This window comes from Micromesistius poutassou (genome assembly GCF_964030765.1).
Source record: "Micromesistius poutassou genome assembly, chromosome: 24".
NCBI lineage: Eukaryota > Metazoa > Chordata > Actinopteri > Gadiformes > Gadidae > Micromesistius > Micromesistius poutassou.
In genome coordinates this window covers 7,661,190-7,673,262 of record NC_140294.1, presented here as the reverse complement: position 1 = coordinate 7,673,262, position 12,073 = coordinate 7,661,190, and the positions used below count along the sequence as shown (strand labels likewise).

The 12,073-nt window shown below is 42.6% G+C and overlaps 1 protein-coding gene across 3 annotated transcripts in view; it reads left to right on the top strand.

Annotated features, from left to right (window-relative positions):
• Nucleotides 1-12,073, top strand: part of LOC311369508 (NACHT, LRR and PYD domains-containing protein 12-like) — a 31,429-nt gene that overhangs the window by 2,611 nt on the left and 16,745 nt on the right. Inside the window, exons 1-8 of one of the 3 annotated variants that reach the window (XM_084487694.1) lie at nt 4,792-4,988; nt 6,382-6,478; nt 6,652-6,768; nt 7,462-7,578; nt 8,908-9,024; nt 9,752-9,865; nt 10,105-10,221; nt 11,761-11,877. In XM_084487694.1, the coding sequence (XP_084343820.1) occupies nt 6,396-6,478; nt 6,652-6,768; nt 7,462-7,578; nt 8,908-9,024; nt 9,752-9,865; nt 10,105-10,221; nt 11,761-11,877 (782 nt within the window). In that variant the 5' untranslated portion in view covers nt 4,792-4,988; nt 6,382-6,395. Of the gene's footprint in view, nt 1-4,791; nt 4,989-6,381; nt 6,479-6,651; nt 6,769-7,461; nt 7,579-8,907; nt 9,025-9,751; nt 9,866-10,104; nt 10,222-11,760; nt 11,878-12,073 lie in introns of those variants that run through there. The other 2 variants (XM_084487695.1, XM_084487693.1) reach the window with 2 other exon arrangements.

Here is a 12,073-nt window from a genome sequence, read left to right as displayed (position 1 = left end):
AATACATCACTAAATCAATACTAGATCAATACATCACTAGATCAATACATAGAGCAATACTAGATCAATACATCAATAGATCAATACATCACTAGATCAATACTAGATCAATACATCAATAGATCAATACATCACTAGATCAATACTAGATCAATACATCACTAGATCAATACTAGATCAATACATCAATAGATCAATGGTCACTTTCTCTTAGGGAAGTTCATCTATGGACTCACCAGTGTGTGTTCTGTGTGTGTCTCTGTGTGTGTCTGTTTGTGTTGGTGTCTGTGTGCGTGTGTGTGTGTGTCTCTGTGTGTGTCTGTTTGTGTTGGTGTCTGTGTGCGTGTGTGTGTGTCTGCATATGTGTGAATGAATTTGTGTCTGTAATTGTGTGTGTGTTATGACCACATGGCTCAAGCATGGCATAACAAATTGGGAGACACGCAGTGACAAGTTTTTGGTATATTTATTTAAAAATAAAAGGCCCTAACAAGGAAATTAAGTATCAGTGTAGATGGCAGCTTAACTATGTGTAATGTGTTATGGACTGGTGTAATGAGAATGTACAACAAAACCAAAATAAAAACGATGAGGTTGGCGGCAGCAGCTTCTGTCACCCAGGCAGCCAGCCCCCACAGGCTGGATGTCTTCCTCCTTTTATAGGCCAATCAGGGCAATCAGGTCAATCAGTTGCACCTGCTGCAGAAAGGGAAGAGCCAAATGGCCCAAGTAGTGAAGCAGCGCCTCCCCCACCACATCAGGGGAAGGACACCTTCCCTGATCGCCATGGTATGCGTTACCAGGGGGACGTAACACCCTCCCCCTTAAAACAGAGGCCCAACATACGTATGTGGCCTCTGTAAACGTGTGTGTGTGTGTGTGTGTGTGTGTGTGTGTGTGTGTGTGTGTGTGTGTGTGTGTGTGTGTGTGTGTGTGTGTGTGTGTGTGTGTGCGTGTGTGCGTGTGTGCGTGCGTGTGCAGCTTTGTGGGCGGTTATATGGCGATGTTGCTATTATGACGACGAGATAAATGAGCTTTGCGCCCGACGCAAATCTAAAATGGTTGGTCTGAAACCTGTAGGTGTGTTTTGGGCGTAACGTGCAATAAACCAATCAGAGTTCCATCTCCCATCCCCTTTAAGAGCCATGAGCGCATTTGACTTGACGAGTTGATATTTTGACAGCGCGTTTGCAGTCTCCGCTGAGACAGATGCACGACCACCAGTGGCGGCTGGTGGTTTTTAGAGTGAGGGAGGAAGGACTGCGCGCTTGGTTGCCGTTGGCCTGCTTGCACTGTTAGTGGCGTATGGTGGCATACGTCTGTGAGGATCAAGTTGTTTCAGGGTGTTTTGGTGAAGTACAAAATAGCAGGGAGGGATAATTATGTGAATAAAATGTGTACAAATCCACCAGTGGCAGCGTTGTACTTTGAAAGCTGGTGGGCAGCATGTCTTGGACTACAAGGGCAGAAGGAAAGGATGCAAAGCCAATTAGTCAAATCAGGCCTACTCTTCATTTGTAAAACTAAATAAAAAAATCTGGGCCTATCATTGGGCCTATTTTTTCCCTCAATGACTGAAGCTATTGGTTGTAATTTGGTTATGTTTATTTTCAGCTACAATTTTTTTAAGAAAAATGAAGACACAAGACCAAAAGTGATGCCATTTAAAATGCATGTATGAGTAACAAACAATCAAAAGAACAACAAGAACATAATTTCACAACTATTGACATGGGCTGTAAGCCTAACATTGTTTGAGGCAAATGTGGATGTTAATGGGTGTTTGAGAATGTTGGTCATGGTGTTAAACCAAATAAGATTGAGGGACTTCATTTATAGATCAAGTCAATCCTCCTCTCTGTTTGCGCCGGCCCTCTTGTACGTGTTAGAGATCCTGGGCTAAGCTCGGTGGAGGAAGACTCTGGTCTATGTGGCCAACACAGGTCACTCGGTTAAGCCCCTACGAGGTTAAACTAACTTTAGGCTACACGCGTTTCTATGGAACTCTGGGGTGTCTCTTAGCACCTCAGTCCCTGTGGGCCACGAAGCGGGGAACACGTCTGAACCTCTTTGTATTGCCTCACTCTCCGGACCAGCCACCATCAACCCTGTTAGTGTCATGATGACTCAGCTCTTGTGTGAAGGCTGGGAGAGCTGCGGGCTGTCGGCCCATCACAGAGGAACTGATTGAATCGCCCACTACAACACGTAGTGAGGTCGTTTTATTTAGATTAGAAAACTTGTTTACACAATGATAGAGAAAAGAATGGTCCAGAAAAAGAGCCTAAATGCTAACAGAGTCTAATATATAATACCGTTTTACACAATCCTAGAGAAAAGTATGATTCATTGAGTCTAAATACTAAATTGTCATGAGGGGTTCTCGTAAGAGGCCTACACGTTCTTTTCCTCGCATGTCTGTTAGAGTCAGCGAGTGAGTCTGTCAGACTGCGTGGCCAGTGTTTCGATGAACCAGATAAGAAAGCTAGATATAAGTGAAATAAGCTTGATCCTCACAGCCTGAGACTGTGTGGGGGCTATCTCAATAGAAGTATTCCTCGGGGTCTGATGGAGTCAGCGAGTGACTCTATCAGACCCCGTGGGTCAGTGCTACGATAAGCTAGACCTGAGAGAGGGTCCTGGGTGCGCTCTACCAGCTGACTTGTGCGTGCGGAGGCAGGCGCATGTGTGGTTGTGATGGATCCATGTTCCTCTTTCTTCAGGGACAGAGGGGTATGGGGGTTCCTGTTTCTACGAGGTAGTCGGTACACTTAGTGTTGACGCAGCAGCTCAGCAGTACAATATTTCTCACATATGGCAGCACTATTCAACGAGGAAGTCCTGCTCATATATGGTAGTGCCGCTGAAAGTCTGTTTTTTTCCATGAGCAGATGGGTACGAGGGTTCCTGTTTTCTTCAAGGTAGTCGGTACACTTAGGCTGGGTTGCACCAACATGGATTCATTTTTAAACGGGATTAAATCAAGGTTTAACTGTGAACCGTGTTGCACCAAAACTTTAAACCTAGTTTAAACCTAGATTAATATTAATCCTGGTTATATTTAACCCTTTGGTATTCTCAGTTTAAACCCAGGATAAACTTGGATTAGCAGTTTTATTTAAACCACCCCTGGGGGAGGTTTAGATCAGAGTATTGTAGTGTGCATGTGCAACATGGCTGGATGTATTCGCTGGATGGAGGTTTTTTTCAAACGTTGAAACGTTGGACCCCCTCTGTCTTGAAGTTGAATTCATGGTTAGGTTCTAGCTGCTGCTTAAATGAGTTTGCTAGTTGGTTGTTAGGCGCTAGCTAGTTCTTACTGTTATAAACCTACGGTTACAGGGGGGTTAGTACGGGATCGCGGGCGGACGGGATTTGATTCCTTCCTGTTCCACTGTTAAATAGCGAGACATGTATTTCAAAAGTATCAAAGGTTCTAGCACTATGGTTAGAGATAGGTTATCATTTGGGGCTGTTTGGGGACATTTAATACGTATACCCTCCGTTTCTTTTACATCTGGTCAAAATCCAAGATGGCGGACAGTGAAAATGAATTAATCTTACTTTAATCTTTGTTTAAACTGGTTTAGCTAATCCAGGGTTAAAATTGAGATGTGCAACGCACCTCGGGTTAATTAAAAACCCAGTTTAAACCTAGATATACTAAACCTAGATTAACCCTAAACCAGGATTAAGTTAAACCACGTTGGTGCAACCCACCCTTAGTGTTGACACAGCAGATCAGAAGTTCAATAGAATTGATATATTGTCCGGATAGGACTGAAGTTACTACTTTACAACCTCGTTGATGACCCACATTTAGAAAAACGTGTTCTTTTAATTCAGCCTTGGGTGAAATCGAAGCGTAGTGTCTGTGTGCTTCCACCTTTAATGAATGCATGCCATGCGCGCTCCCGCGGCCGGGACACAATTCTTATAGGGGGTAACTACATTCACTGGCTTCCTCCATCTTCTGCGCCACCGTTTTAAATAAATCGCCGTTTCTCGTTTTCTGACGGCGACAACAACAACACGACTATCGTCTCCTTCTACTTCCGGCTCACGGCCCCGGGAAAAGATCTCCAGCATGCGCAGAACGCAATTAACGCATAATCCAATTAGACTCCGTACATGCACGCTTAACTCGACTATGAATCGCATTATCTAGGGGTCTTAATTCGACTATGAGAAACCCAATTCGGTTCGATTTTAGCTTGACTAAGGTGTATACATGCATCTTAGTAATACAATCATAGTTGGACTAACCCAATAATTTGACTTTCTTGAGTGTCATGTAAACGCACTGAGTGATGACTGTTACAGAAGGCTACAGACCTTATCTAGTGATGGGACATTTTAATATCCTTCTAACCTTATATAAAGTTATAACAGCTTATTGTTAGTGTGGTTTAGAGCAGGATAACAGCTGACTGATATAAAGTTATAACAGGTTAGTGTGATGGTTTAGAGCAGGATAACAGCTGACTGATATAAAGTTATAACAGGTTAGTGTGATGGTTTAGAGCAGGATAACAGCTGACTGATATAAAGTTATAACGGGTTAGTGTGATGGTTTAGAGCAGGATAACAGCTGACTGATATAAAGTTATAACGGGTTAGTGTGATGGTTTAGAGCAGGATAACAGCTGACTGATATAAAGTTATAACAGGTTAGTGTGATGGTTTAGAGCAGGATAACAGCTGACAAAGCAGTTTGGTACGTTGTGTGTGCGTGTGTGTGCGTGTGTGTGTGTGTGTGTGTGTGTGTGTCTCCTCCTCCTCCGTCTCTCTGAGCGTCAGATCGGTTCCGTTCTGAACTTCCTCATCTGAGCGGTCTGTCGCAGCCAGCAGCTCTTCTTTCTCCGCTTTTAAAACCTTTCACCTGATTAACTTGTTTTATAAACACTTCAACCTCCGTTTCTTCACTTACATTTATACTTTTATAACTTTATACCGTATGGACGCATTTTAATCAGAGAAAAGATAAGGTAAGATACGTTCAATCCGTATCCGTTTGTAAATCAAAACATGAAAGGGCAACGCTTATGCATAACGCGTATATAGCTTATACACACGGCAAGCATATCTTTTCATTTATATTCATTCAAAATATTGACATACTATTTTAAAATGAAAGAGGCTGGGGTTTAGTTTTATATAATTTGTTTTTATTGTTCAGTAGTATATGCCTACATGAGGCCGTAAAGCACAGTTAACAGAGCTGAGGTGGAGTCCGTAGATCGCGTACTTGGTATTGAGAAACGGCCATCATATTAATAAAGAGTAGACGCCGCATTGGCTGCTGGGCGCAAGAAATGCGGCCGCCATCTTGGAGCGATCGACCGCATTTTAATCACGGAGTAGATAAGGTAAGATAAGATAAGATAGACAGTTTACTACCGTTTATATTGTCTTTAGGTTACTGGTATATAATAATAACCAGTTTACTACCGTTTATATTGTCTTTAGGTTACTGGTATATAATAATGACCAGTTTACTACCGTTTATATTGTCTTTAGGTTACTGGTATATAATAATGACCAGTTTACTACCGTTTATATTGTCTTTAGGTTACTGGTATATAATAATAACCAGTTTACTACCGTTTATATTGTCTTTAGGTTACTGGTATATAATAATGAGTTTACTGTAGAGAATACATCGTTAGTTCATGTTTTACTGCTTTACTGACCTGTGGTAAATTCAACATTGCGTTCAATATTCAAGGCTCAGAATGAAGAGAAGGACGTGACAGAAGTCCTTTCAATGTGCTGATATTTAAAAGGTTTAATATTTGTGCGTATTGACTGGGGATTGACAGTTTTATAGATCCTATAGTAGCCTGTTGCTGGACTGTACCACTTTCACAGGGGGGTTCCTGTGGGTCTAGACTCGATTCCTATGGCTTAAACCACAGCTGGAGCCAGAGAGAGAGCCTGGAGGGAGAGAGAGAGACCCGTTGGTCATAAGAGGATACCCTATCGATGTGTTGAGCTTCACCAGTTGATTTATATGGAATCTGTGGTTCAGTAAAGTGGCAGAATTCAGACTTTGTTCCAGTGGAGAAATGATTCTAACGTTCTTCACTTTTAATTGTACCACAATGCATTTATTAAGTCTATTGTGTATCCTTTTTGTGTAGTAGTTTAAGTACAGTTACAGTCTCCAAGGTGTTTAATTCTCATCTCTCAGTTCTCATGTGCTGTACACATCTGTACTGTAGTGAGGGCAGTGTGGGTATGTTGTTGTGGGGTTCATATTGATGGTCTATGACGTCCATAACGCTTTAGTGTGACGCAGTCACAATGATCGTCTCTCTCAATAAACAGCTAAAGTTCAGAAGGCAAATGAAGTGATGGATGAGTTGTGTTTGTGTCCAGGTCTCCAGTCTACTATGGATGAGGAGAGAGAGGAGGGGGGTCCTACCTCTAAGACCACTCTGTCTGGGGAACATGGCCACCGGAGCAAAGCTAAGAGGTAAGAAGAGGATCTCTCTGTCTGTGACTGTTGTCCATCTCAGAGCTCAGCAGTGATACATCATGACTCCATCATTAGTCTGAGTAACAGGTGTGTGTGTGTGTGTGTGTGTGTGTGTGTGTGTGTGTGTGTGTGTGTGTGTGTGTGTGTGTGTGTGTGTGTGTGTGTTGAAGCCCAGAGCAGCAGCAGAGAGCAGACTCCCCTGGACCCAGCTGTGTCTCCATGAAGAGTGACCGCTCTATGGAACAACCTCATAACTTTAAAGATGGAAATCTGTCTATTGAGAAGAGGTGAGGATTCATCAGAGATCATAAATATTATGTTCATTATATGATATAAGGATAACTTGTTAGTAACCGAGTGACACAGAACGCAGGTGGAGACGTTGATATCCGTTCTAACTCTGATTCACTCGCACCAGAACAACGTTACAAGTAGCACTTGTCATAACCCGGCTCCTAGGCCATGACAAATACAGCATAGGACACCATAGAGGGCAAGAAATGAGTGAATTTATTATATTAACTTAGACAACTGAGGCTATAAGTACCAATGTGAAGTGTGTCAGTCAGTAACATCAGTAATGTAAATGTGGATGTGTGAGCAATTTGAGGTGTAAATGTTGTAAAGCGAAAACAAAGCAGAAACCAAACAAAGAGAATGTGCTGCTGCTGCTGGCGGAGATGCAGCCGAATGCCAGAGAGAGACCAGAGCAGAGTTGAGCCAGGGTTTTTATCCTTTCAGGAGCGCCTGCACCAGGTGCTCCAAATCCGTACTCTGCTGATGGTACATTCAAGGACGCATAGGAAAAACAATAACTGGTCAACCACATCAGAACATCAACACTAGACAGGGACCGTCACACACTCAACAGGTGTGGTAGAGCTAAGGCATGGGAATAACAATGCAACTATCCATTGCATAGAACAATAAAGGTACAGCTTCTATCAAACGTCCATAGATCCTGGTTCTTGTTTTTCCAGAAGAGTCCAGCAGCAGAGAGCAGACTCCCCTGGACCCAGCTGTGTCTCCATGAAGAGTGACTGGTCTATGGATCTACCTTACCAGTTTAAAGATGGAAATCCGTCTATTGAGAAGAGGTGAGGACTTAGAGAGTGAGCGGTCAGACATGGAGGGGGGCTTCTTCAGCGGTGGAGGGTCGGGGGGGCAGAGGCGGGACATGTTATGGTGGTGAAAGGCTGTGATTGGCCTCGTCACTCTGCAAGCAAGAGTTGCCAGATTGTTTTGCTCAAAGGTGACTCCGATCCGATTTCATTCAGAACAGTGTGAACAGCACAAATCACACGGAATCAGGTCTGTTCAATTGTGGTTTGGGCCACTTCCATACGCGGTCCTGAATCAGATACAGGAGGGATTTCTCTCACTGCGACCTCATGTTGAACAGTCGTATCGTAACGTGACTTTGACGTCACTCAGGGATGGACAACTTTCATGATTAAGAGGGCCACAATTTTCATCATCACCATCAGAGGGCACATGACCGCGCTCTTCACCTAATCGGATATGAGAGAAGATACAAAAGAATAAAAAAGAAGAACAAATGATGTGTAGATATGTGTCTGTATCAGTGGTGGCTGGTGATGAAAGTTGTTGATGGGGCGTAGTCGTGGGCGGGGGTCTGGGGGTCCTCCCCCAGAAGATGTTGAATTTGGTAGATGTGATTTCCTGTATTCTGGTACATTCTGGGGATGGCCACTACCTAAAAAATCTTTCTGATTCATAGCCTATGTATGTTAATTCAAACAACATACATTCATTTCATATTTTCCATGCTCACATGTCATTTTTAACATGTCTATACTCTTGTTAAACGACAAACACAACAAGTGTTGTTTTAAAAGCCACATGAGTGATTCTTATTTTTCTCAGTGCAAAGGGCTCTCATACATCATCATTCAATGATGGCACAAAACTGAAACAGTGGGCCAACATTAAGTGAACAACTAGCATCATAGTCAGTGCAGTTGTAGTAGTGGAGACTTAAGTTGAAATCTTTCATGACTGATATTGTTTCTAAGCAAAGTAGACACATGGGTTTGCCTTTGAATTCTATGAAAAGATACTCTGCTTATCATCTTGACTGAAAGGTACTGTTACTGTTGATCGAGTTTTCTAAATAAGACTTTGACAAAGCAGTTTGGTGTGTCAGTGTTGATCAAACAGATTCATAATTCTGTGATTCTAGTTCAAAGCATTAGGTTACTCAGAGCCAGTAATAACATCTCAGTAACAAGTTATAATATATAGATAGATAATTATGGACTTAAAAGCTGGAAACAAGTGAAATGCTCTCACCTAAAAACAGAAGAATTATCTTGTCAGTGTCAAAACTGCAGTGTGTGTGTGTGTGTGTGTGTGTGTATGTGTGTGTGTGTGTGTGTGTGTGTGTGTGTGTGTGTGTGTTGAAGACCAGAGCAGCAGCAGAGAGCAGACTCCCCTGGACCCAGCTGTGTCTCCATGAAGAGTGACCGCTCTATGGAACAACCTCATAACTTTAAAGATGGAAATCAGTCTATTGAGAAGAGGTGAGGATTCATCAGAGATCATAAATATTATGTTCATTATATGATATAAGCTCTATGGATCCACCTGACCGGTTTAAAGATGGAAATCACCAACCTTCTAAGACAAGGTGAGGATTCAGCCGATACATCAGGGCTGTTCAACTGGCGGCCCGCGGATCATCTTGATCTGCCCGCCCATCGTTAATCAGAACATACCAACGTCCAATCACAGGACCACTTGGAGATGCATTGGTTCATGGCTGAGGCCGTTTATTCTGCTGTTTGAATCGTGTGAATGAAATGAATATTCAGACGACTTGTAGCAGACTTTACAGGTTTAATGTTAGAAGGTTCAACGTCTTTCAAACAGCTTTTATTGAATCAGTTTGATCTTTTGAGGTGAAGAGATTTATTGAAACCAATAATCCATGAAGAATAACACAGGTCTGTGTAGAAATGTAGAAACTGACTGCTCTATTTCTATGTCAGCTAAACGCATTGTGAATCAACACTCATGCACAGTATGAAGGATACTTAGTGTGTTTTTATGTTAACATGTTAACATGTTAGTGCTTAAATTACATAATAACTTAACATTTTCAGCCTGTCCTTATATTTCCATTTCAATAATCTGAGAAAGATTATTGAAATGAAAAGTCATGAGAAAGTAGTTTAGTGGCCCTGCAATAAATGATCAAATGAAACAATATCCACAAATCCTAACTTCCAGATGGTTCTTGTTTTTCAGAAGGAGGCAGCAGAGAGCAGACTCCCCTGGACCCAGCTGTGTCTCCATGAAGAGTGACCGCTCTATGGAACAACCTCATAACTTTAAAGATGGAAATCAGTCTATTGAGAAGAGGTGAGGATTCATCAGAGATCATAAATATTATGTTCATTATATGATATAAGGATAACTTGTTAGTAACCGAGTGAAACAGAACGCAGGTGTACAAGTAGACACTATTACAAGTAGCACTAAACAGGTGTGTTAGAGCGCCCCCTAAGGCATGGGAATAACAATGCAACTATCCATTGCATAGAACAATAAAGGTACAGCTTCTATCAAACGTCCATAGATCCTGGTTCTTGTTTTTCCAGAAGAGTCCAGCAGCAGAGAGCAGACTCCCCTGGACCCAGCTGTGTCTCCATGAAGAGTGACCGCTCTATGGATATACCTTACGGGTTTAAAGATGGAAATCCGTCTATTGGGAAGAGGTGAGGACTTAGAGAGTGAGCGGTCAGACATGGAGGGGGGCTTCTTCAGCGGTGGAGGGTCGGGGGGGGCGGAGGCGGGACATGTTATGGTGGTGAAAGGCTGTGATTGGCTTCGTCACTCTGCAAGCAAGAGTTGCCAGATTGTTTTGCTCAAAGGTGACTCCGATCCGATTTCATTCAGAACAGTGTGAACAGCACAAATCACACGGAATCAGGTCTGTTCAATTGTGGTTTGGGCCACTTCCATACGCGGTCCTGAATCAGATACAGGAGGGATTTCTCTCACTGCGACCTCATGTTGAACAGTCGTATCGTAACGTGACTTTGACGTCACTCAGGGATGGACAACTTTCATGATTAAGAGGGCCACAATTTTCATCATCACCATCAGAGGGCACATGACCGCGCTCTTCACCTAATCGGATATGAGAGAAGATACAAAAGAATAAAAAAGAAGAACAAATGATGTGTAGATATGTGTCTGTATCAGTGGTGGCTGGTGATGAAAGTTGTTGATGGGGCGTAGTCGTGGGCGGGGGTCTGGGGGTCCTCCCCCAGAAGATGTTGAATTTGGTAGATGTGATTTCCTGTATTCTGGTACATTCTGGGGATGGCCACTACCTAAAAAATCGTTCTGATTCATAGCCTGTGTATGTTAATTCAACCAACATACATTCATTTCATATTTTCCGTGCTCACATGTCATTTTTAACATGTCTATACTCTTGTTAAACGACAAACAAAACAAGTGTTGTTTTAAAAGCCACATGAGTGATTCTTATTTTTCTCAGTGCAAAGGGCTCACATACATCATCATTCAATGATGGCACAAAACTGAAACAGTGGGCCAACATTAAGTGAACAACTAGCATCATAGTCAGTGCAGTTGTAGTAGTGGAGACTTAAGTTGAAATCTTTCATGACTGATATTGTTTCTAAGCAAACTAGACACATGGGTTTGCCTTTGAATTCTATGAAAAGATACTCTGCTTATCATCTTGACTGAAAGGTACGGTTACTGTTGATCGAGTTTTCTAAACTCGATCAACAGTAACAACTTAACAGAATTTGTAACAACTTTTTTGTAATCGTTGAAAAAGTAAAAAAAGAGTAGAGAAAAATCGGACATTGCAAACATTGCAAACATCAGCCGTGTTCATGTGACTGTCCATGTATAGTGTCACATCGGATCTGATATCATCGGATCCGTATCATACAGACTCCTGTAGAGGCGCACTTGCTCAGCAACTCTTCCTTCGAAATCATCCATTCTTGCTCTCTGTGGTTTTTCCGGTCTGTCTGTCCACTCGTACGCCAAGTGACAAAGATCGTGCGGATCCGAGCCATCAGACGCGCCTTAAAAAGGGCGGTGCGACAGCCCATGCGCGGGACACGTGACCGTCATCTGACCGCAATTTTGCCTGATGCGCGGCTCACGCGTTCTCTCAGTGCGCGACTGTGCAGCGCTCTTAAGGCTGTTTTAGTGATGTGGTTGGCATGGTGTGAATGAGAGGGAAATCCTGGTTCTTGTTTTTCTAGAAGAGTCCAGCAGGTGAGAGCAGACTCCCCTGGACCCAGCTGTGTCTCCATGAAGAGTGACCGCTCTATGCATCCACCTGTCACGTTTAAAGATGGAACTCAGTCTATTGAGAAAAGGTAAGTATTTATTTGGGATGATTATTAGGGCTGTAGTCAACCAAATCAAATCTTGGTCGGTTTAATTTCAACAACTCTCTGACAAATCGATTGGTCGATGGGGAAAAAATGATAATAAAACAATGTGCACGTTATTTTTAGATCAACTGAATCCGCCACAGTGCGTTCTACTCTACCTGCTAGCCTCAATATCTCG